At 40.1% G+C, this 26,799-nt stretch overlaps 1 protein-coding gene across 3 annotated transcripts in view; it reads left to right on the top strand.

Moving 5' to 3' along the window:
- dab1b (DAB adaptor protein 1b) overlaps positions 1 to 22,433 on the top strand; it is a 50,379-nt gene extending 27,946 nt beyond the window's left edge. Inside the window, exons 3-15 of one of the 3 annotated variants that reach the window (XM_079819547.1) lie at positions 382 to 521; positions 5,149 to 5,247; positions 9,934 to 10,065; positions 10,154 to 10,273; positions 11,415 to 11,453; positions 12,635 to 12,700; positions 12,914 to 12,973; positions 14,520 to 14,576; positions 16,485 to 16,584; positions 16,706 to 17,227; positions 17,311 to 17,408; positions 17,669 to 17,771; positions 20,983 to 22,433. In XM_079819547.1, coding sequence (XP_079675673.1) covers positions 382 to 521; positions 5,149 to 5,247; positions 9,934 to 10,065; positions 10,154 to 10,273; positions 11,415 to 11,453; positions 12,635 to 12,700; positions 12,914 to 12,973; positions 14,520 to 14,576; positions 16,485 to 16,584; positions 16,706 to 17,227; positions 17,311 to 17,408; positions 17,669 to 17,755 — 1,520 coding nt within the window. In that variant the 3' untranslated portion in view covers positions 17,756 to 17,771; positions 20,983 to 22,433. The remainder of the gene's footprint in view (positions 1 to 381; positions 522 to 5,148; positions 5,248 to 9,933; positions 10,066 to 10,153; positions 10,274 to 11,414; positions 11,454 to 12,634; positions 12,701 to 12,913; positions 12,974 to 14,519; positions 14,577 to 16,484; positions 16,585 to 16,705; positions 17,228 to 17,310; positions 17,409 to 17,668; positions 17,772 to 20,982) is intronic. The other 2 variants (XM_079819548.1, XM_079819549.1) reach the window with 2 other exon arrangements.
- The last annotated feature ends 4,366 nt before the right edge of the window (positions 22,434 to 26,799 follow it).

The following is a 26,799-nucleotide window of genomic DNA, read 5'->3' as shown; positions in this document are numbered from 1 at the left end:
ATCCCATGAGGCCACAGGAGAGGATTTATGAATGGCAGTGAAGTGACATACAATAACTGATGCTGGTAGGTCACATGATAATGACAACATGGTGAGTGTAGTACATCTAGATTACATTCATACTAGACACACACTTATACTATATAGAACATACTTTTTTAGCGGTTGTGAACTTATTTAAAATAAGTACCTAATAAAGAGAGTATGCGATTTCGGATGCAGCCACTGTCACACCTCCACTCCCTGCAGTAAATTTTTGTCTGCATTTCTGAACATTTTCTTTGTTAGCCTGTTTTGGATTACTGACCTGTGAGGGTTAACGGCTTCATGATTTATCAGCTTTATCAGTCTCACTCCATCTATCTATGCTGTTTTGTGTAGGTCAGGATCGCAGCGAGCAGGTCCTGATTCAGCGCTTCAGAGGTGATGGCATCAGGTACAAGGCCAAGTTGATTGGGATTGATGACGTGACGGCCACACGTGGAGACAAGCTGTGTCAGGACTCCATGATGAAGCTAAAGGTAAAGATTCCTCATAGCAGTGGAAAGAGCAGGAAATGTGATTGTTTGCGAGAAACTGTGTTAGGATATGAAAGACTGTGAAACAATAACATTTCTGGAAAACACATTAGTATAGGGATGGAGAAAATAAGCCTCTGTTTCGGGAAAAGATTTGAAGCATCAAGTGGTCAAAGGTCAAATTTATTTCAGCCATAAACCCGAGCGCGCAGCTCCGTTGTTTTATCCGTTAAGCACAAATAAAAGCCTGACAATGCTAAATGTGTTTAATTTTTTGATAATATAATTCACATATTAAAGTGTGACAATAAATGTAATGTAACAATAATTATAATAATACTAATTATAAATATAGCTGCAAGCAGCAATTATTGGGGCCAAGCACAACAGAAGCAAACAAGGAAGCTAGTAGGGCTGAACGATTTTGGAAAAAAATCTAATTGCGATTTTTTTTAACCAATATTGCGATTGCGATTTAATATGCGATTATTTGTTAAACTCTTTATCTTCTGTATTATTCAACAATACATCATTGTATAGTAATGGTGGAAATCTTTAATTGGTACCTCACAATCCGATTCCGATTCTGGGAGTCATGATCCGATTCCAAAACAATTCTTGAACTTTTTCCTTTTTAAGTTTTTAATAAATTAATAAGATTAATATTAATAATTAATGTTTTTTATTATGATATATGTAATTATAAGCTTTTTAAAATAACTACACATTATAACATTTTAATTAAAACAATTACATGTTAATAATTTTAAATATATAAACTAATATAGCTGCAAAACATAAAGTAGTAAATCATAAAGAGAAACAAAAAAACATATTACAAGCAATGAACAAAGAGTGCTTTCAGTATTTAAGAGTGTCTGAACTGTGAGGGATTTTTCTCTTTCTCAAATTTACTGTTGTTTGATTATTAATGATGACATCATAGACAGCGGGAGACCTGCATTCACACTAATGCACAGATCTCTTTTGAAATATAAGATGTTTTTGCCCTGTATGTTTAATTCATTAAACATTACTGATGGTGTTTATATTAATTTTGCGTCATAAAAGTATTTTGAGACGCACACAGACGCGTGCTCGCAAGCACTCTTCACAATGCGCTGCGTGAGCATTTGAAATGGAAAGCCTTCTGTCAGTGAGTTTCTAACGACATGAATGAAGCCTTCGTTGAGCATTTGTAAGGAAAATACCGGCGGGCGAGAACACACACTGTAAGCGTGACACCAAGCAAAGTTTCTCACAGCGCTTATCCTGTGCAAAGAAGCCTGCGAATGTCATTGCAATTCGCGCCGTCGACCTTTCCGAACGTTATGAAATATTATTTTATGGTTCGTGCGTGATTGTGTGTATGTGTGTGAGAGAGAGAGATATAAAGGAAGCAATCAGAATACGGGTGTTTCTAAAACACACGCAGTGCCACCTGCAGTTAAAATCTAAGCTCAGAATCGTTCCAGAATCATTGGAGAGATGATAGTAGCCTATAGTATGAACAACACAATATAAGATAGATCAAACACAAACAGTTTTTTTTTTCCTTTTAGGCCAGGCATATGATATGTGTAACGTGCCAAGTTGATGCTTCTTCTGCAGACTTTACTCTCGCGTGTCACGTGACCAGACTGTAATCGCAGCCTTTGCGGTAAGGAAATCGCATTATATGATATCGCGATATTATCGCAAATGCAATTAATCGTTCAGCCCTAGAAGCTAGCAGTAGAACAACTGCAAATATGAGTTTAATAAGTTGCAACTTTAAGCAAAAAGGTTGAAAACCCACATAAATGCATTGACTTGTATAAAGCCAATTTCATGATTTGTTTAATTATAGCGCCACCAAGTGGTGCAGTCCCACTGCTTTTTTTGTGTGTCCTCCGAGTATATCTTATTTAATGTAGGAGTTATAGATATTTGTATTTATGAGCATATAAAAAAATAACCCACACACGACTTTAAATTGCATTTTTTTGCCACTTACTTTCCAAATTTTGACATTTGGCCATTAGCGTTTCGTCAACCCACTATGATTCAGATTTTCCTACGGTGGATTCGTTTCAATCTGGCTAATGGTTTCGAAGATATTTGTGAAAGTTGTTTAAATGCTAAATCATAATGTTGAACCTCACATGCAAAACCTGGCATGTTTGGTATTGTTGGACTTGGCAAGGATTCAAGAATCTAAGGGTATAACTCGTGAAAATATGTCGACCACACCCAAAGATATAAGCATGTGAATATTTGATTTTATCACTAGGTGGTGCTGGCTCGAAACTTCTCAAGCCCCTTCGGGGCATCATGCAATTAGTTTGATGACTCAAAACCGTCTAAAAGGAGTTTGAAAAAGTAGTTTTTATAATTGGCACTACAGAAAATGACGTGATAGGGTTCAATCGAAACGTCTTGAGCCACAGATTCAGAGGAAAAATATTTTGTTTCTAGCCCTTACAGTTCAAAAGTTATTAGCACAAACGTAAGTGCAGCTTTGGACAGTTGGTGGCGCTAGAGAGATTGAGTTAGAGACTTCAAATTTGCCATGGTGACATTTCAGACTGTCCTCTCTATCTGTGTGCCACATTTCATAACTTTCCTGCAAGAGGTTTTATGGGCTGCCATAGACTCAAGAGCGGAAGAAGAAGTAAAAGAATAATAATAAGAACGCCAACGATTACAATAGATGCCTACACACCTCTAATAATACCAACAGAGTTTGATGCAAGTAAATGGTGCTCTAATTATTTTATGGTTTTTATACTGTTTATATAGCAGAATATATGATAATGTAATATAGGCTATAGGCGTCTATATACAAATGTTTATTAAATGGACTTGAACTTCCACAAACCCTTTTAGAGTCATGGTCTGGGTTCAAACATTCTGACACGCAAACCTTTGTTTTTTGCTGATCACGTGTTTATCTGATAACATTATGGACTCCGGCACGGAGCTTTATGAGAAATTGTGCTGTGTACTCGATACATGCTTTTTCACTGTCATACAGTATGTAACATCACTACATGCAAACAAAGGAAAGACAACTCTTGGGCGAATTGGTTGACATTTTGTTATATGAATATTTCATTATATTCATTATTTTGCTCTCAAAAGCATGAAATGGACATATTTTGACTGATTATTATAGTTGCTAGTCAAGGGTTTGGCATTAGCATTGTCATTTTCCTGTGGCTGTACAGTCATTAATCAGGAAGCTTTGGTATTTGGCTCAAAAATCTGGCAGCAGAAGATTTTTTTCAAGTTCTACTGTGTGGTACTGCATTTATAGACTTTCTTGGGTTAGACGCTCCAGCTTTCTTAACTTCCACCAGTCACTTTGATCTGGATTTTCAGGTGTGGTGGACTCTCTTTTCCACTCATCACTGTGGAAAAGATTCACGTCAATATGATTTGGCTTTTGTAAGCAACATAAACGGATGAGCAACATACTACTTTGACCTCTGACAAATAATCAGTCAATAATCAGTCAGTTATATTTATAATACGTTTCTTGACCTTATTCGTGCCACATCAGCTCAATTGAACTCAATTTAAAAAGTATGCATTGTTATTGCAGTTAAATAAAACAATATGGTTGTTGTTTTTTTCTGGACAGAGTGATTTTTTCTTCTTGTTTAGGTTGAAAAGGAATGGACTACTTGTCTGGCTATCACCAGACCAAGCTCAATTAAAGATTTAACATTGGTCTGGGGAGTCTGCTCTGTATTTTCTACTGCACAAGAGGCATGATAAACGGGCATAATTCAAATGACTCTGTACGCAATTAGATAGTCCTTCAACCAATCAGACCAGAAGAGACGTGATCAACAGGCATCGATCCATCGCTTCTCTATCCGTCATCATGTTAAACCCGCCAATAGCGTGCCAGGTGGATAAGCCAGTCTGTGATTGGTTCCTGCAAAAGTGTAACAGAAGCAGTAGAAATGAATGTACAGGTTTCCATACTGAGCTGCAGGGCGAAATCCAAATTGCTGGCAGATCAGGCTGGGTTTACCCAGTCTAATGGATTCCAATAATTTTACTACAAATCCATAGAGTTCTAGTATTTTGAATGTTTTGACTACAAGCTGATTCTCAGATGTCAGTAAAGTCCATTTAAGTTGCAGTATTCCCTATGTTCTTGTCTCAGTGTTGAAGACTGCGGCTGACATTGGAAGCCATTCACAGTGTATTCAGAAATGTGACAAAAATTAAAGGGTCCAAATACTTTCTGAATGCACTCTATGTAGCTAAGCCATTGAGCATTGTCTTGAGACAGATAAAGGTTTTAAACCTGCTCCAAGTGACCATGCAATGTATTTAGACTGGCTTTTCATTATTCAACACAGGGGGAATAAAATGAGAGGGTCTGCTTCAAAGACTTCAATCATGAAGTCTTTTCTGCCCTCAGAAGTCTGAGAAAATTGGCAAGCTAGACACGTCCATTTCAAATGTTTAGAAGTGCTGAATGAGTAACAGGAGTGACCTACAAATTATGTAACAGAACACAGAACAAAACCCACTATTCAACGTATGCCAACAAATTACTGAAAAAAACGTTTTTATCCATGCTTGTTTGTAATTCTTCTCATACTTATGTTTTCTCTGTTTATTGCTGCAGGGAATTGCTGCCTCAGCGCGGTCAAAAGGGAACCACAAACAGAGAATATTCTTGACTGTGTCTTTTGGTGGAATCAAGATTTATGATGAGAGATCAGGGGTAAGTGTATTCTAGTTGTATTAGTGTAAATCCTATACTTGTTTATCCCTAACTCTGATCCTTGTTGTGTTAGATAAACGCGGCTATGATTGTGAAAATAATTCTCTGATATCTAGTTGTATAAGTTATATCATATGAAAACGAGTACTGCATATCAGCATAACTGTAGGCAGGAGACAGAAGGTAATTACAACCAAGCTGATATTCAGTACTATTGTGTCCAAACCATAGAGGACGTTATCGAGTACACTCATTCAATCCCATTGCACCAATGCACCTCAACAACAAGTGTAAAACTGATGTATGCTCAACGGTTAGAGAATACCCATAATGCGCTGTGAGAGTCACGTGCTGAATTAATTCCAATGTCTGACCAGAAGATGGCGCTCACAGAAGATTTCCAAACCCCTGGTCCAATGTGGCTACTGCGTAATATTATGTATAGATTCCTTTTTAATTTGTTATTAAATTGTTTAACTTGGTTTAAATATATAGTTTCCATGACAGAGTTCAAGATAAAGCTTTTCATTACTACTGGAGCTGCCAGTTTCCTAAGTTTCAAATAATTATTCAACAGTAAAGGTCCTTGCACACTGAAGGCCATTTTGACGCGGCGCGTTAAAAACTGGCAGACCAATGAGATCAGTGCTTTTGTTCACGTGCCTGGAGCTGCTGAAGTGACAGTAAAACACGACTTGGTGGCGCTCAAGCACAAAACGGTCTTGCGAGCACACAACTGATACGACGAAGAAGTACTAAGTAGACAAAGAAGAAGATGAGCTGATAATGCTGCCTGCCAGTTAGCAAAAAGTGTGTGAAAGGTTTTGGCCATAGACATAATGTTTATGGTTTTGGCAAGCACGTAAATACTGTCTCTGTTCTTCTTCTGTGTGACAAGCGAGTCTGTCTTCTGTGTCAGAAGCGTAAAGTGCCGCAACACCACCTTGTGTACCAGGAGCGCTATCTACTGAATTTGCATGTTCACTCTGCGCATTGGCAGTGAAAATCTCTTGGGTGTGAACACTCAAGACGCTCCGAAAAATGTCACAAAAAATGCTGCCGATAAGCGTGGGCAATATTCGTCCCGGTGTGTACAGGCCTTGAGTCCGAAATGTCGTACGCGCATTTGTAGTCGTCATTCTAAAAATGTTATTGTCAAAACAACCTCTCAAAATGCTTGCTACAGATACAAAAAATTTAAAATTTAACCCGATTAAATTTTTTTTTATGATAGATTAAAGTTTTGGAGGCAGTGTGTTAACGTGATTGACACAAAGTGAGGTCGTATTTATTTTTTAATGTGCAGACATTTCGGTCAAGAATTATAAACTCGGTGTGCAAGGACCTTAAGTACTGTGCAGAAGCTGCAGCCCAGTGCACTCAGTGTCCAAATTCACACACTCGTTTTCATTCTCTCCCTCAAGTGGACTATATTAGTGGTGTAATGTAGGAAGTAGTGAATGAGGGCATAGGGGGCGATTTCAAACACAGCCCAAGCAGAGATCAGCTCCAACCCTTATTCAGCAATTGCTGAACCAAGCTATTTAAATGGTAAATAGCCAATTAGTAAATTATGTGATTGCTTACAGAGTATCAAGAGTTTCATGACTTAACTGGATAACTGGTCTACAACACTCAAAAAAGTTGGAAAGGAAGGCCCGTTTACCACTTTGTTACATCACTTTTGATTTTCAATTGTACTCATTTGGGACCTGAGGAAACTAATTGTTGCAGTTTTGCAAGTGGAACGTTTACCCATTCTTGCTAAATACAAAACTTAAGTTGCACAACAGTCCATGGTCATTGTTGGCTGTTTCTCCTCTTCATGATGCATTATTCGTTTTCAAAAGGGACAAATCTGTACTGCAGACAGGCTAGCCAAGCACACACACACCTGTCTATAAAACCACACCACCGTGGCACATGCAAATTGATGCATGGCATTTACATGGCATATTGTTATGTTGTAATGTGTGTAAAAGAATAAAGCGATAAATTAATCCACACAGAAAGCTTTCAATGCATGGAAGCATATGAACTGATCATCTCCAAATCCATAACTGAACTAAACTACATCTAGTCTCCTTTTACATTCCTGCTCATTGTTGTCTTACACTGCCATCTAGTGGCCATTCACATAATCACAGTAAGTCACATGGGATGAATTGTTGGCAGAGGCTGATTTTTTTTCTTCGGAATGCCTTTATGGTGGGGTTTCTGCTCCTGAAATTGCCACCATGACCAGGTGTAGGCATGGCCAAGGGTGGGTTGTGTTTTGAAAAGGGTGAGGTGTAGGCTACAAAATAGCACAATAAAATTTTAATGCTTTTCTGTTTTTTGTTTGTTTGTTAGCCAAAAACAATGACACGTTTTACATTACTAAAGGCTGCTTCAGTTCATCGTGGACCAAACAGTCACGCAATATTTTTTTGTGTGGGCAGTGCATAGGTTTTTGGTGCCAAGTCTGGTGGTGCCTACAGCAGTGACCGTGATGTGGTCACTATTAAAGGGATAGTTCACCCAAAAATGAAAATTAGCCCATGATTTACTCACCCCCAAGTCATCCGAGGTGTATATGACATTCTTCTTTCAGACTAATAAAATCTGAGTTATTTAAAAAATGTTCTGGCTAATCCAAGCATTATAAGAGCAGTAATAGTTGCTCTGTTTTTGAAGTCCATAAAAAATGCATCTGTCTGTCAAATAAAGTGCTCCACGCGGCTCCGGGGTATTAATAAAGGCCTTCTGAAGCGAATCGATGCGTTTATGTAAGAAAAATATCCATATTTAAAAATGTATTTCATTTTTTTCTATGGCTCTGCATCAGCCGTCCCCGCGCCATCACTTCCAGCGAATAAGGTCAAAATACATGCAAAATACCGGCGCAATCATAGATATATACATAGATTCCTCATTAGTGCCTGCACGGATCGGTCGAATGAGGCATCTACGCATATATATCTTTGATCGCGCTAGTATTTTGACCTTATTCGCCGGAAGTTATGACGATGACATTCGTCTGATAAGAGGTAAAAAAATAACATAAATACTGTTAGGTTTCTCGAAGAAACCGATCGTTTTGTGTCTTAAGACATCAATGTGTCGCCACGAGCCGCATGGTTTAATAAGGATTCGTATGTCTATGTGATTTTACTCTCATTGTTCTCATACTCTAAAATATCCCCATTGACATGCATTATACGACTATCACACTGCAATGGTTGGAGTTAAAAATCTTCATTTGTGTTCTACTGAAGAAACAAAGACACCTACATCTTTGATGCCCTGGGGGTAAGCAGATAAACATAAAAAATTCGTTTTTGGGCGAACTATCCCTTTAATGTACCACTTCTTCAGCTACCGCTCATGTAATAACTCTCTCCACCCCAGAGCCCCAAACTCATGCAGATTCCAGTGAAATACTAGACCTGGATTTGACCCAAATGCAGCATCAAAGCCAATTTAACTAGATACCCTAAATGTTCCAAATCATAGGTCCATATCATGATCATTTAACACCAGATGTACCAACAAGTGGTGGTGATTGGCCCACAGAAAATATCAATACACCAAGATCCATCCAAATTAGAATGTGGAGATTCATCACCTCAAAACGGAAAGTTCATAGGGTTTGGAATACAGTTGTTGTGCCAAAGTTCAGGGTCCCCATTGCACAGTGCTGAGTGAATAACTTTCCACCTGTAAACCTGGCCCAGTATGACACCCTGCTGATAAAAGGCTGATGCTGTCCACGCAAGATAGCAGCAGAAGAGGGACAGCGTTTCAACCAGCAGTGGAGAGTCTCGTGTGCAAAAGCCACAGCTGTGTGATGGCAAACATGGCCACCATCAACCCCATCAACATCTCAGGGGGAACCCTGAAAATGGCTTTTGCCAACATTCCCCACCCAACCTGACAGAACCTGACAGGGAAAAATCCCTAAAACCAGGTGTGCAAACCCTTGTATCATACCCAAAAAGACAACAACAACAACAAAAAAGACCCCAAAAAAAGGTTCTTCAAATAAGTACTGATTTAAGGGTCTGAATACTTATGTCAATGTGATATTAGCTTTTTTTAAAGCCACAATATGATTTTTTTCAGCTCTAGAGGTCGGTTATTCCAAACAAAAGTGTAGCTTGATTACGGCTTGATTTCACTGAGCTTTTATTATGCAACAGACGAGTACTTCTGCTTCTTCCGGTCATGTGTATGTAGGGTTACACAGCGCTGTTTTATAATTTTACATACATTTGAGTGTGTTGAAAGTTATGTTATAATGCTACTCTGTGCGTTCACTTGGCGCTACTATGAGACACTTGTTTACACTGCAGTAAGCTAGATCGATATTAGGCATGGTAAAACATGGTACTCATGGTAAATCAAGAAAAACAGATTTAAACATTAAGACTAACTGTGTTGATCTGTATAACAATGATTAGTTTTCTGTCGATGAATGTCTCCAAACAGTTGCTCACCTTCGCACTGGAGTGCAGATTGATGTGAAAGAAAAAATATTTGAAAGTATTTTAGTATAAGGCCTCAACATAACAAAATGTAAAACTTTCTGAGAAATGGTGGGTGGACTTTTTTTTTTTGCCTGAAAAACTGGTAATATGAAAATGGTCTTGTTTTAGTAACTGTTCATGACATATATAATGATGTGATAACATCCCCAATCCTCAGGTCTTACAACACCATCACTCTGTGCATGAAATCTCCTACATTGCCAAAGACACAAGGGACCATCGCGCCTTTGGCTATGTGTGCGGGAAAAAAGGCAATCACAAATTTGTGGCAATCAAGACAAGCCATTCGGTTAGTGGTCATAGTTGTTAATATTCCTAAATGAGATGCTTGTTAAAAGCGCCACTATTTTTCTTTAACCTCAGTTATCCTCTTGTAGGCAGAGGCGGTTATACTGGACCTGCATGACCTTTTCACCCTTGTCTATGACATCAAACAGAGGGAGGAGTCACAAAAAAAGTCTCAGAAGGATAAGCACTGTGAACATGCCATCTATCAGGTAGATCTATCATCTATCAACTAAGTTCTTCAAAAACGTACTTCATAATTTGCTGATGACTCTTTCTGGCAAAATTCTGAATGTGTTTTTTTCTGTCCATATGCTTTATGCCATATCCGGGTTGCCAGAGATGACTTATAAATCAGATAAATCATTTCAACAGTCTCTCATATGAAATAGAATTGATCATTCAAGAGGGTGTTTAAGTTTCATGTCACTGGAGATTTTGTAGAGGAGAGGAAAAAGTTTAGTTTTACAAGTAATTAATTAATGATAGACAGAAATACTATCAACTTGGCCAGTTAACCGGCCTATTTATATCAGCTATTAATGATATTTGAATAAAAGAAATGGCCATTCCTCCTAGTGTCAGACCCAAAATGTACCGATACCCTTGTGAATGGAGAGTGCACTTTTTCCTTTTCAGAAGTAAGAGTGGTTCATTTATGACGTTTTTCAGTTCCATGTTTGTTTTGGTTTGCTCTAATTTCATCTTTAACTCTTTCCCCGCTATTGACTGAAATTTTCGACAATCCATATTTTCACTGTTATACGGTAGTGGCACTATTACGCACCTTCTGAAAGAGTACAGAATCTCCTTATCAAAACACAGGTGAAGAAGATGCAGAAACAAGTGATAGAAGATTGCTTATGTAAAATAACACAATCATCCAACATTGAACAGCATATAAATCAAAACTGCCTAATGTTAACAAATGAAATGTTGAAGCCATGAAGAGGTTTATGATTGTGAACCTTTGAGGGTGTTTTTGGACTCAATCTACTCCATCTATGAACAAATTATTTGTCAAAAACACAATTTTCTCAGCTTTTTGTTCAAAATGTTTTTATGAAACTTGCACACATTCAAGAGTTGATAAAAAAAGAATGAAAAAAGAATATTTTTTTTAACCAGAGGCTCTGTTTTAGGCTCTGTTTTTTCTTTTGATATAGTGCATGTTCAGATTTTCATACATTACAATCATACAATATTCTGGGGGCCATAACATTATTGTGAAAATGATTTTAAAAAAATGGTAGTGGTGGCTGGCAAATAAAATACAATTTTAAAAAATGCTGGCGGAGAAAGAGTTAAAAATGTTCTTCCAATAATGCCTGTTTTTCTTAATGACTGACACAGACGATTCTGGAAGATGAGATTGATGATCCAGTCTATCAGGTGAGTGGTTGTCAATCTCAGTTACCATAAACTTACCCTGATTATTTTAAGAACTGACATTCTGTGTGATTTTATTATCATTTAACTCCTCCATTTAAGTGTTGCTGATATTGTTTGATGCTCTCAGAGCTTCTGTTAACCATTCAGCTCCTATCACTGGCGGTGTATTGATATGCAGTCATGTTTTGTGGTTCCGTGTACATGTCCTACTGAGAGTCATAAACAGCCACACTGGATGCACTGATATGTTGAACCCAGTGCTCTCGCGCTCACACTGAATACAGACAACTTTAACCATCATTTTAACATCCATTTTATCTCCAAACTGAATCCCTAAGATAGAAGCTCTCAAAATGTGTTAAGCTTTGAAGCATTTGCACCAGTTTGCCTTTTTCTGTGTTTTGTGTATATCTGTTCAAATAGTAATTTTCTGGATTATTATATTATATTATCAGAGAAAATGTTCTTGCTCAGGCGACTTGTGGTATAAGTCATACGCTACTCGACTTCCAAAGTTGTTGGATTGCTTTTCAGTTTGAGCAACTGTTCGATGTTACAGTCAAAGAACTTGTATCAAAGGCGTCTCTCAGATCACGCTTTTGACACTTCACACCTAGCAATCACTCACGTTAACAAGTATTAACTGTAATCAGAGTAAAACAGTGTGTAGTGTGTGGGCAGCCATAATGGAATTGGCAGTTAAGTATCCACTTCTCATATTTGTTGATAGATTTCTCCTAAAATGAGGAGAAATAAAAAAATAAAAAAATGGGATAGTAGTAACATACATTAAGAGTATAGAGATAAAAAAATAAAATAAAATAAAAATAAAACAATATATAGGCCTATATTTGAAAAGCACATCTCAGATCACTTAAGGAACATTTTATTCATATTGAGATTTCTGACTTTTGATAGCAGACTTTGGTATCTTGTCATCTCTTCTGAAAATGGGAGTCTTTACTGAGATTACTGAGGTATTTTTTTGTGATAATAGGAGAAACAACAGGGAAAAAAACTAATGTTTCTATCCTGTGGAAACAGAGGGCCAGTCTACAGTTCTGGATAAATATACAAAATATTTGTTATGGATAAACAGTCAGCATTGAATGTTCTTAGTGTTGTCTCTGTCTGATTGGTTCCAAATGGGGCCTTTCTCATTTTCTTTCCCAACTCCTTAGTACATTGTGTTTGAAGCTGGACACGAGCCCCTGCGTAGCCACCAATCAGAGGAGAGCGTTTACCAGGTACTTCCTTGAGCCACTCTCCTCTTCGCCCACACCTCTACAGATATAGCATCACAAAGAAGGGGGAATCTAAAAATAGTTTTCCTATAATATTGTCTCCCTGCAAACATTTAAAATATACTATAAATATAATTAAAAGTATACTCAAACATACCTACAATACATATAGCCTTGTGCAGTAGCCTTGTGTTGTTAATTTACTATAATTTTTAGGTCCCCACAAGTCATCAGAAAGACGGGATCTATGATGTTCCAAAACACCATCTTATGACTGTAGGTTCTCTCATATCTCAAACATTCGCTCAACCTCCCCGTACCTTTCCTCCATCAAACAAACCTCTCAGTGTCCTTCCCCCTTCTTCATTTAAAGAGCTCAAGGATTATTTATAAATCCCATAGCGAATTGAAAGCGATTACTGTACTAAAAATATTTCTTTGTTGTTGTCCACATTGCAAGTCTTTCATTATACAAGGGAAATGGATGAGGGGGAAATAAACAGAGGTTTGTTTTGGGGGTTCACCAATCACCTCTAGTATGGATGTACTGCATGGATTTGGAAAAAGTTAATGTGACAATTGCAATGCATTATGGTTCCGCTTTATTCCGTTGGTCCACTTTAGATATTCTACTAACTGTAAGCAACTTTCCAACAACACGTCAACAAACTCTCATTATGGTGATGATACACAGGGCATCTTTTTGAGCAATGTTACAAGGCAATGTTGCTGTCAACGGGCAACCAGGTAAGACACAGGGCCCATGACCGATCTAAAGTATCCAGATAGAAATTTGTTGCCCATTCCCAATGGGAAAGTGGCCAAGCAACATTGCTTTGTAACATTGCCCTGCAACATTGCTCAAAAAAGTTGCCCCATGTATCATCACCTTTAGAGTATTAATAGACTGTTAGGTTATAGGTTTGGGTTAGTAGAGTAAGTTGACGTGTTTGCAAAGTTACTTACAGTCAGTAAAATGTCTGTTGGGAGCATCAAAATAAAGTGTTAGTAGATATTAAGCACTGCTAGAGACTGCTAATGTTTATGATTGAAAATTTCAGAAAGAGGGATGTCTTCCCAAAATTTCTAGAGGTTATTATTTTATAACAATCTTATGAAAATAAGAACATTGAAGATACACGCTTATACAGTGCAAAATCCCAGACAGATCTATACAGATCTCAAAAGAGAGCATTGCTGAATCCATGTTAAATAATTGTTATCAGTCCATTTCACAGAGTGGTATTGCTTGTCTGTTCATTCAGTTGGAGCCTATCGAGTGCCTGGAGCTAATTTTTGCATAAATCTCAGTCGCTCTTCTGCAATGTTTGCTCACATGTCCCAAACATTGATCTTGCTTGAATCTTTGAACACCTGAGTCTTCTGGTGTGATTTGCTAGCTTTTCTATAGAACATGACCATTGTATTGGTTTTACATACACGCTCTGGTTACATGGTCATACATTTTAGTGATCATCCACCTCATTGCTTGTACCTTCAGTTTTTTTTTATGTTTGTCGACTGATTCCCTTCAGCTGTTGGTGTCCTTCAAATGTTATTTTTGTCCTCATTGAACCCTTCCCCTGTTGATCACTATAGCATGTGTAGTAGTTACTGTATTTCCACTGTTGAATCATAATTTCATTGTTGACCCACTTACTGATTAATAACTATTCCATTTGTGGACAGCTCACATCAGTGAGCACTAACTCCAAATCAAAATGTGATCTTTGAACTAATGCAGATAGTTGTAGTTATTTGTTGTAATGCCTTCCAGTATGGCTTCATATCTTCTTTATCTTTTTCCCTGACTGTATTGCAGAATATAAACCAGTTTGATCTTTTCGGTGACATGGCCACCCCCCCAGACATCCTTTCAGTAAGTAAACCCCTGGAGAACAATCAACCTTGTGGTCAGTCTCACTTTTAATGTAAACTGAATAACATATTTTAAATAGTACCTTACTTAAGAAACCAATGTCCTAATTAAATAAAAATGGACAAATGGAAGAGTGAAAGAAAGTTTGCTTGGACACGTCCAGTTCAATCAGCTCATTTGCATCTCTGTAGAGACTTCAGAAGGATCCCAATTGGATGGTTTATTTTAATGCCGTCATGTCGGAGGATTATATGTTTGTTCGGAGCATTTGACAACTAATTGTTGTCACACCGTAGATGCAAAGGAGTTGAAGACAGGATCTAAGTGCAGCAGTGTTTATTGAAAACGAAAAAACGAACTAACCAAAATACTCAGAATTCCATAAACATACAAACATGAACAGAACATCCGGATAAATGTGACAATAACAAACAATTAAACAAGACTCAGCACGGCTTAAATACACAGCAACAAACCAATCAAAGAAACGTGAAACACCTGTGACAACTTAATCAAACCATTTGTAACCTAGGAGACTAACAGGGAGGGAAACGGATGATGAACACACTGAAATCCAACCTAGAAGCACAGACATGGACAGAACAGATAAATAGATACCAAAAACTAACTCTAAACAAGACTAAACAAGCAAACTCAAAACATGACAATTGTTTTCTAAATGAGTTTCTAAAAGATGAAGCAGTCAGCGGAATCTGACAGCAGCTGCATCACAAACTGTACAGTAAACTATTTCATAAAGCTTTTTTCTGTAATTGACAGTTTTATAGCGACAATTGATATTGTTTTCTATGCAAAACAGTGGCTGTTTATCAATAAACCTTAAAGGAGCCATCCTATACACTGTCCGCCATTTTCTCCAGGCCGGAGCAGTTGAAGTGACAAGCATGTCTCGTTAGCAACTAAGGTGCTTTGTTATTGGATGTAAGACTGAACATAAGTCTTCTTGTACTCTCGACATCAGAGCCACTAAAGACATAGTGGATTGGCTTTATTTTTTGAAGGGAATGTGCCCCACATATACCTAAATTAAGTCTGTGCAAATAATTTTACACCAGACTGCTTTGTGAACGAGGGTCAATACAAAGGGACAATATAAAACATAGGTTTTTCTAATAAGTTGTTACTCAAGGATGCATCTGTACCAACTGTTCGTGATCCAGCTCATAGTCTCCAGAGTGATATTGGTCACAACAGTAAAAAAAAAGGGAGAGTGCATGCACTTTATTGCAGTTCATCAGTTGTTTTAGAGATATCAAGTTTACCAGTTTATTAAGCACCTTCAGAAAAGGCATAAGGTCTGTATATATTTGTCTACTGTTAGTTAGGCATCATTGTCTGACCCTGGTTCGAACTGAACACCGCTAGTACAGTTTCTGACATTTTCAGTGCCTGAGATTGTCCTGTTTTTTTTTTTTTTTTTTTGCCACTATGAGCTCTTGAAGCTGCACCTATTCTTGAAAGGGGGCCGGGAGCAGCAGCTCTTTTGCATTTAAAGGGACACACAAAAATATTGCATGTTTTTGCTCACCCTCTAAAAGTTTTTACCATTTTACTATTTGTGGGGTATATTGAGCTAAAACTTCACATACACACTCTGGGCACATCAGAGACTTATTTTACATCTTGTAAAATGGGGCATAATAGGTCCCCTTTAAAATAATTTAAAAAAATCCATGTAATTTTATCATTTTAATTTATAATTTTAAATGATCATTTTCTGTTTGGCTCTCCTAGTAATATCACAGTATCTCTAATGCATAAAAACATGCTATTGTGTTAATGAAATGCATTGTATCATGATACAATAATATATTATTGCTGATACAATAAAATGAGTCAGTGATAGATGATTGTCAAATATCAAAATTCCCATCCATTTCATCCCAGATGCCAGCGTCACCTGCTATTACAGTGGATCCTGGACGGAGACGACGTCAGCACCACCCAGAACTCCTTACCCATTTTAGCCCACCGGCTGTGCCCTCGGGTAACCCACAACAGCTGCCATTTTCTATTGAGAGTGTTTTTTTGTTTTCATCAAAGTTCAGCCATTTAAAAAAAAAATCTGTTAATGAAACTGGTTCTTAAATGTTGTTCTTGCTTCTCAGGTTATATGACCATGAGTACTATCCAGGCTGCTCACTGGACCCAACAGTCGTATGCTACCCAGGCTGCTCCAATGGCCTTCGGGGTTCAGGCACCATTGCAGGTGGCCCAGATGCTTCCTGGAGGCCAGCCTGTGATTTGGGGTCAGGCTAACCTCTTCCACTCTCCAGCCACTGGCCAGCAGCAATGGGCATTCGTACCAGCCCAGACAGTTGGCATGGGGGCACATCCAATTCCAGCCGCAGTGCTTCAGGGTCTGGTCCCAATAACTGCCATGCGCTCCCACTCCTGTGAACCTCCTGAGGCTTTATCGAACATCATGAGTCCTCAGCACTTTGTAGATTCTAAGCACGCCCTAAACAAGGACCCCCAGGAGGAATCCATAGCTGTTCATATTTGCACAAGCAAACAAGACACTGCACAGCCCTCTGGGAAACAGGAAATAGACTGTACTGCTGGGCTTGATTTTTCGCAGATGAAATTAACTTCAGAATCATCAATACCATCATCCCCAACTGATTCTTGTGAGTTCAAAACAGTACGACCAAAGACTGAGATTTAGCATGTGACATGCATTATTCTTACTCATTTGATTCCCTTTCCATAGGTGCGACTCCTGGTCCTGAGCAGGAAACCATGTCCCCTTTAACAGAGCCATCACTCCTGGCTGCAAAAGACAGCTCAGTCATTGAGACAGAAATTTTGGTAATGTTAATGTTTGTTTCAAAAGAGATTTTTTTGGGAGAACTTAATTTGGATGATACACTTTAAAGAGCAAGTGTATTTATTTATTTATATAGGTTCACACAAGCTTAAAATAAAACAAAGATTTATAAATTAATTAATAAAAATACATTTTACATGAGCAATAGTGTGCTATGGCCGTATCAGTATGGCTGTGATTCAGATCTAAGGTTTCTAAGGTTTTGTTTTTCATCAATCATCTCATTCTCTATGTTTTACAGGAGGCCTGTGCTCAAACTCTCAACTCTGATGAGATGCCACCAGATGCTCAGATAAGCCTTCCTGACGCTTCAAAGCTAGATGCCTAAGAGAGATGTCTTCTGGGTTGGTTTCCTCTCTTCCTCACTTTGTTCTTCAAAAAAAGTTTAGCTCCAATCCTAATTAAACACACTTGGGGCAGCTTGCAGCTAAACTCTGCAGAACATTGGCCCCCGATAGAGCACCCCTGTTCTACACAAGCCTATCTGTTGAATGCCACATGTTGAAATGTCGACTGCAGCAGTAGTGCAAGGAGTGTAGGCTGGGGTCTCTCAACCCCACCCTTCATTTTCTGTTCCTGTTGCTGCAGATTATTCACAGATGCTCAGTGAATTTTGGAACAATCCCAAAGTTGCATTTCAGTTCAGGGCCAGATTTACTAACAGCTTGCGCCAGCCAGTAGCGGCCTTAGCTATGTTTCACCCGTTTCACTTGAAACAGGCCTTGCAACAGAAGGGGCCTCGGCTTGTGATCAAAAAATAGCCCCGTCCCCTGCCATCACGCTCTGCAGATGCCATGGTCTCTGCGTGAGTGCTTGTTAAGGATATAGGCCTAGTTTGTTAAGCAATATCATACAAGCAGCAAGGGTGCGGTTTTCCCGAATAGCAGCACGTTTGCAAATGTCATATTGATTTTATACAACAGTTCAATAAACAAGAAGTTAACATTAGGTGACTTACATTTCAGACTCAGAATATTGTCTGTTCTTTTCTCTATTTTGCCAATGAAAACGATTTCAAACAAATCCACAACAGAGCCATTGCACGTCTCGGAGCAACAAAGTGAGGTTTTGTTACTGATTGAATCTGTGTTTTGGAACAAACCATTCTAATGCTGCGTTCACACCAAATGCGAATAGAGCGTCAAAATCGCATCTACCGCGTCTAGTTTGATGCTTGAACATTTTGAATCCATTCGCGCGTCCACAGCGAATTGGACGCGCGTATAAATTGAGCGTTTGAAGCGAAGTAGACGCGCGTGCAAGGCGCTCCAGGAGAAATATGTCATAAAACACCACTCTGCCTCTTTTAATTTTCATTAAAAATATATGTTAAACATTAATAGCCACACAAATGTGGTCCAGGCAACTCCTACATTATCTTCACTGCATGTATATTTAAATATCCTAATATTATGAAACTTCTCTTTGCCCTCAGTCAAAACGATTTGGCAGACAACAAATTATAGATTCATGACACCAAAGATCGCCCGTTAGATCTACACGAGACGAACCACTACAGGACATCCGAGCCAGCGGCAAACGTCAGAAGGACTAGCCGAGGAAAGGCTGCTCTTGCCGGGGGTTTATGAGCGCTGAGTGCCCGGTGATCGCCCGGTGATCGCCTGAATCTCACAACTCCAAAAACGCAAGATTATATTTTTAAATAGGTGCTCTCTTTATAAATAAACCACATATTTGAGTTTTAAACAACTACATTCTCACCTGAAAAAGTCTTAAAACTACATTTTGTGACACAATAGTAGTATTTTTAAATTATGCAGGTTTTCTCATCACATCACTTCACCACGAGACAGCAGCAAGCAGGCTCCTGATTGGTTAACACGGCGCGAATTGACAGCAAAGTTAAAAAATTTAAACTCGGGCGCAGACACGAATTCGCTTCAGAAGCGTGAATGCACAAAAGCACCACTTGCGCGTATGGCGCAAGATGCTCAATTCGCGCTAACTGGACGCGTGAATGAGGCGAAACGCGTCTATTATGCCGCAGGACCTCCAGACGCGCGTCAACGCGCTTTTCCATTGACTTAACATTGAAATCACTTGCTCTTGACGCTCTATTCGCGTTTGGTGTGAACGCAGCATAATGAATAACTCAATGACTCGCTCATACCTGAATGAATTAGCTGTCTTGAACAAATCAGTTGAATGAATGATTCAATGATTTACTTGTTAAGACAATGAGTTGCCGCCACCTACTGGTGGTTAAGTTTCATATATAAAAGTATAATTTCATAATGGTTAAGAGATGGAATGTGTAGAGAGTATGCATTTATAAATAGACTATTATGAGTGAAATATGAGATAACATTTTTAAATATATAGAGATAATAAAGTAACTGCAGTCACACTGCATGAAATGCTTGTCTGTCTTTTATTTTCTCATATGGGGCCTCCAACTGTTTCTTTAAAACGAGTCTCCGAATTGCACTGGAGCCAGTGCAAAACTTCTTTTGCTAAAGACTAAAGAAGAAATGACCTTATTGCATATGCATTTGTGGAAGTTTCCCCTTTCAGACACAAAATTTATGGCAGGAGAGTATTTAAATGATTCATGCAAGCTGATTTACGCTTGTCAAATTACTGGTATTTGCGCCATTATTTAGCACCCAAAAAACCAGATGCTTATTTGCGCTGCTCTTGGTAGATTGTGTTGGTCATTATGGCAATGATCCGACTGCGTATGTGTTCTTTAATGTGCGCATTGTGAGTAAATCACCACCAGAAGTTTCCACTCCAAACGGCTCTCTTAAGATGGTAACCACTGCACAATATTTCTAAAACATCGAACAAAACAAGTGGCTTACAGCACTATACCTTCCTTGTGTCAGTTTTAGACTCCGGTACTGTAGAATGGTTAACACAATAAAGGTTTACGTTACAGGTGTCTCTCATTTTTATGATGCTGTGGAGGGCTTAAAGTTAGAAAAAAACACTTTGGTGTGCCAGTTCCTCAAAGGGGCTTGAAAAACGTTCCCTTGGTTGTGTTAGATTTTGGTGTATTTGGCCGAGCAGTCGTTTGGGTGGCTCGCCAATGTATTAGATTTCTCCAATACATAAAATAAGTAAGCTTGACCAGAGTTCTTGTGGGGAGAAGATTTTATTGAAGGTTTGTAGTGTAGCAGTCTTTCAGCATCGATGTTATCATGCCGCCCTTCAACAATCTTAACCCAACGTTCTGTGTTCTGAGACAGAACTTTATACAGGGAAGACAAAGGGCTTCAGACAAAGGGAAACTGTTAGGACCTCCCACAGGAGATCGTTCTTACACACCCCAAACGTTCCTGCCATCGATACTGATCCAATCAGCATAACAGTGACATTCAAATGCATAGATGCTAATCCAATCACTCATGGGCTCCAAGGGCCATTAAAGACAAATGGTGCTCATTTTACAAACAGGAACTGGCCTAGAAGATTTACATACAAAATCTATCAGTTGTAATCACACTTTGTTTTGTCTTTCATGTCTAAAAACCATTACTTTTAACTTTATTTCTTTGTTGACTAAACCTGTATTTGCATGTCCATCTTTAGGAAGAGTCGCTCTGAACATAGAGAAGAGCACTGAGAGAGTCCAAAAATCAGTGATGCAGATGGGACGTAAAATAACACTGTGTTGAGCCCTGTGGGACATTTCACAAACTCTGATGATGGACAACAGAGAAAGTAAAATCTATTTTAATGAATAAAGTGCACCTTTAGCTTGAAAATTGACTGTCTACAAGTACGGTAGCCACTACCTGAAATATTTTGAAACAATGGACCAGTGAGATCAAAGTTTAACTGCATTTGATGGACTTTGTGATTCATTTCAATTGACATCTCTAATGCACGGATACATTCAGTTCTGATTTCTTGACTGAATCAGCTGTGTAGTTGCATTCTACATATGGAGAAGCCAACAAGCATTGGTTAAAATAATGTTGCTTTTCTTTTTCTTGGAAATAATTACACTGTTGAATTATACTTGGAAGGAATAAATACTGTTGGAATTGTGGTGAGGCTTCTTCCAATGTTTTTTTGTTTTTTTTTTAAAAGCAACTTGACAGACATTCTCTTTTAGATTTTATACAATGATATATGATGTTTATGTAAAAATTGTAATAAGAACATTAAACATTTTAATAAGAATTTTCAATTAATCAAAATATCTAAAATTTTCTAGCTTCAGTGTGTATAATGATACTTTCAATGTTATGTTTTTGAATGTCCAAATGTATTTGTTGAATTTGAAAATCTCTGCTCTGGATCTTTTATTTTCTGTTTTGAAAATTGATTTACACAGTGTTGAAAGTTCAGTGTGGTTCATATACTATACTGTATGCATAGCTATACTGTATGCATATGTACTTCTTCAGGGTTGATGTTTGTTTTACTGACAAACTATTCCATTCTGCATTTTCCTTTGTGAAACTGTCAGAGTAGAATGTCCTTGAGAAGGGCTTCAAATGTCGTTGAATCAAGAAGTGTTGCAGATAAAGCAGTTCAAAGACAGTTGCTATCTGGATATCTCTGTTCATTTTCTTACTAAAAAATCACTAGAATCAGTTTATTTTCTCTGTTGTACTGTAGTAATTTTCTCAAGTGATCATTTTTGATGATACAAATTTAAGAAAGTGCCATTTTAAGTCTTGTCCTACTCTGTACTTGTGCATTTTTTATTTGCCTTATTTTGTCTAGTAGGAAAAGGGAGTAATGATGGGATTAATAGATTGATATAAACTCCATTAGATTTGATAAAATACATGACTATATGTAGCTATTATAATTCAGCTTGGTTCAGTGATAAATCCAGAAGACTAACAGCAAATCAACTGAAATAAAGCAAATATGTTGATGTCATTGGTTAATTTGTTTACATCACATTGGTTTCTATTTACTGTCCACATGATTTTACTTTTTCGTTGGGCAACATATGTTTTACATTATCATTTGGTATTGGGTAAATATGACCTTGATGTATGCTTTCATAAATCATTCTACTGAACATTCTTGATGTCATTATTTCAGATTTTGTATTAAGCGTAAGGTTGATTCTGCCACAAACATGCGCTATATAAGATTCAATATAATTTACCATATATCAAGAGAGATTACACTCTTTCAGCACATGCACATCAGGGATGGAAATTAACTTTTTTGTCCACCGGCCACTGTGGCTGGTGGATTTCAAAATCTACCAGCCACTCTGTTTTTACGAGCCACTTTCTTGTTGTCACATGCCTGTCCTGTCTCGTGTAGCACATGTGGTGTTTTGTATTCTCGTGTCCCTGTCTGATCCCTCCCCCTTGTTATCTGATTATTGTTTGATTTTTCCCACCTGTTCCCTCCTGATTTCTTCTCCTTTATATAGTTCCCATGTGTTCACAGTCTTTGTCGGTACGTTGTATTGTCTACGTCTCCTGTTTCCCCCGAGATTCCTGTTTTCGCCGTATTTGGTATGTTTTGCGTTTGTGTTTTCTGATTATGTGTTTTGCCCCATTGTGGGTTTTGTTTTGTGTTTATGTTTTATTTTGTTAAATAAATATTAATTTATCCGCACTTGAGTCCTCACACCAGTTTCCTTGTTTGAGACGGGACAGAATGTACCGACCAACATGAGGACTCAGCGGAGGAAGAGCTCAGGGCAAACTCTCACCTGTCCTCTTTTTGAGCGTATGCTCAAATTCGAGGTTTTGGCCTCTCTCCAACAGCAGGGGACAGGTATTAGAGAGTTTGCCCTGAGGTTCAGTAGCGCTGCAGAAGGGTTGGAGCTTAGCCAAGTGGCTCGAAAGGATCTTTTAAACTATGCCCTTGACGAGCCTGTGGACTGGGTGGTCATGAGGGCATGTGACGAGCTGGGATTTGAGGCTATGGTGGAGTTTCTTCTCGCCAGCAGGAGAAGGCTGTTCTGGTGGTCCCTGTTCCGGTGGATCGTGTTCCGGTGGTCCCAGGTCCGGTGGTCCGTGTTTCGGTGGTCTGTGTTTCGGTGGTCCGTGTTTCGGTGGTCCGTGTTTCGGTGGTCTGTGTTTCGGTGGTCCGTGTTTCGGTGGTCCGTGCTCCGCCCACGCCGACCCGGCGCCCTGCTGGCCACCCGAACTCCGCGTGCCGCCCGAACTCCGCGTGCCGCCCGAACTCCGCGTGCCGCCCGAACTCCGCGTGCCGCCCTGGCCGCCCGAGCTCCGCGTGCCGCCCTGGCCGCCCGAGCTCCGCGTGCCGCCCTGGCCGCCAGAGTTCCGCGTGCCGCCCTGGCCGCCAGAGTTCCGCGTGCCGCCCTGGCCGGCAGAGTTCCGCGTGCCGCCCTGGCCGGCAGAGTTCCGCGTGCCGCCCTGGCCGGCAGAGTTCCGCGTGCCGCCCTGGCCGGCAGAGTTCCGCGTGCCGCCCTGGCCGGCAGAGTTCCGCGTGCCGCCCTGGCCGGCAGAGTTCCGCGTGCCGCCCTGGCCGGCAGAGTTCCGCGTGCCGCCCTGGCCGGCAGAGTTCCGCGTGCCGCCCTGGCCGCCAGAGTTCCGCGTGCCGCCCTGGCCGCCAGAGTTCCGCGTGCCGCCCTGGCCGCCAGAGTTCCGCGTGCCGCCCTGGCCGCCAGAGTTCCGCGTGCCGCCCTGGCCGCCCGAGCTCCGCGTGCCGCCCTGGCCGCCCGAGCTCCGCGTGCCGCCCTGGCCGCCCGAGCTCCGCGTGCCGCCCTGGCCGCCCGAGCTCCGCGTGCCGCCCTGGCCGCCCGAGCTCCGCGTGCCGCCCTGGCCGCCCGAGCTCCGCGTGCCGCCCTGGCCGCCCGAGCTCCGCGTGCCGCCCTGGCCGCCCGAGCTCCGCGTGCCGCCCTGGCCGCCCGAGCTCCGCGTGCCGCCCTGGCCGCCCGAGCTCCGCGTGCCGCCCTGGCCGCCAGAGTTCCGCGTGCCGCCCTGGCCGCCAGAGTTCCGCGTGCCGCCCTGGCCGCCAGAGTTCCGCGGGCCGCCCTGGCCCCCTGAACTCCGCGTGCCGCCCTGGCCCCCTGAACTCCGCGTGCCGCCCTGGCCCCCTGAACTCCGCGTGCCGCCCTGGCCCCCTGAACTCCGCGTGCCGCCCTGGTCCCCTGAACTCCGCGTGCCGCCCTGGCCGCCCGAACTCCGCGTGCCGCCCTGGCCCCCTGAACTCCGCGTGCCGCCCTGGCCCCCTGAACTCCGCGTGCCGCCCTGGCCCCCTGAACTTCGCGTGCCGCCCTGGCCCCCTGAACTCCGCGGGCCGCCCTGGCCCCCTGAACTCCGCGGGCCGCACTGGCCCCCTGAACTCCGCGGGCCGCCCTGGCCGCCTGAACTTTTTGTTTCCCCCGTTCCTCCCTGGTCTGTCCCGCCCTGGTCTGTCCCACCCGTCCCTAGATGAGTGTCTAGTAGCCGCTCCTTAAGGAGGGGGTAATGTCACATGCCTGTCCTGTCTCGTGTAGCACGTGGTGTTTTGTATTCTCGCGTCCCTGTCTGATCCACCCCCTTGTTATCTGATTATTGTTTGTTTGTTTTTTTCTTTTTCCCACCTGTTCCCTCCTGATTTCTTCCCCTTTATATAGTTCCCATGTGTTCACAGTCTTTGTCGGTACGTTGTATTGTCTACATCTCCTGTTTCCCTGTGATTCCTGTTTTCTCCGTATTTGGTATGTTTTGAGTTTGTGTTTTCTGATTATGTGTTTTGCCCCATTGTGGGTTTTGTGTTTATGTTTTATTTTGTTAAATAAATATTCATTTATCCGCACTTGAGTCCTCACACTAGTTTCCTTGTTTGAGACGTGACACTTGTTTTTAACCGACAATGTGTAACTGCATGTGAAAATTAATACTACAAGCTCTACAATCCTCAAGTCTCAATGAAATACTGCCATTTTCTCTTTCTCTCTTATACACACACAAACCATGAACTGATATACATTTCATTAAATGAGTAGGGCAGGTAAATGGATGTGGCATTTGGATGATTCGTGGTCTTATATGGCTCCCAGTTTTAGGTTTTTAGTCCCAACAATGAAACTATTCGTTTTGGCATCTTCTGAAGCGTGTTGACGACATACTAGGGTTGCCACCTTCAGTGTGGCAAAATAAGGGACACCCATTCACGACAATATAAAATATAACATTTTATATTTTACATTTGATTATTTAATTTATTTCTAAAGAATTCTTTAGCAGCCTATTTGGTGCACTTTAAAGGAATAGTTCACCCAAAACTAAAACATTCTGTCATCTTTTACTCTCCCTCATGATGTTCCAAACCTGTATTAGTTTCTTTGTTCTGCTGAACACTGCTGAAAATATTTTGAAGAAAGTTTGTACCCAGGCTGCTTTGGGGGCACCATTGACTTCCATAGTAGGAATGCATCTTCCAATGTGTTCAACATAAATGTATACATGTTTGGAACAACTTGAGGGAGAGTAAATGATGACAGAATTTTCATTTTTGGGTGAACTGTCCCTTTAAGAAGTCATTCTGAACCAGTAATCACTTTTTTGACAATTCTGAAATGTTAAATTTTTTATTAATTTACTTAAATTATGACTATATTATATAATTATTGGTCCCATTTTTATCTAAATATTCTTTTAATAAATGTCAAAATGTATATGGCAGGATTATTTATTATGTATGATTAAAATGATACATTAATAATAACATTTAATTAGGCTATAATCTATTAATTAACCTGTCTAAAAATATATAATCAATCTGTCTGCCAAGCTCTGATAATGTTTGGAATATTACAACCCCAAATCAGAAAAAGTTGGGACAGTATGGAAAACGCAAAAAAAAAGAAAAAAAAAAAGTGATTTCTAAATTTACTTTGACTTGTATTTCATTGCAGACAATATGAACACAAAATATTTCATGTTTTGTCTGGTCAACTTCATGTCATTTGTAAATATAATACACATTTCAGGTCTGAATGACAGAAAGGGATGCATATTTACAAATTTCAGCAATTTAGGGCTAGTAATGAGGTAAAATAGTTAAATAATGATGTGATTTGAAACAGGTGATGTCAACAGGTGATTGTAATTATGATTTGGTACAAAAGCAGCATCCAAGAAGGGTCTAATCCTTTAGGAGCAAAGATGGGCCGAGGATCGCCAGTTTGCCAACAAATACGTGAGAAAATTATTGAAATGTTTAAAAACAATGTTCCTCAAAGAAAGATAGAAAGATATTTGGATATTTCACATTCAACAGTGCATAACATAATTAAAAGATTCAAGGAATCTGGAGGAATTTCAGTGCGTAAAGGACAAGGGCGCAAGCCTAAGCTGAACAACCGTGATCTCCGATCCCTCAGGCGGCACTGCATCAAGAATCGTCATTCATCTATAAGCGATATCACCACATGGGCTCAGGACTACTTTGGCAAACCTTTGTCAAGTA

Source organism: Gobio gobio, assembly GCF_949357685.1.
Source record: "Gobio gobio genome assembly, chromosome: 6".
In the NCBI taxonomy this organism is placed as follows: Eukaryota; Metazoa; Chordata; class Actinopteri; order Cypriniformes; family Gobionidae; genus Gobio; species Gobio gobio.
Note: the sequence above shows the minus strand (reverse complement) of the source record. Positions and strands in the feature narration are given on the sequence as shown.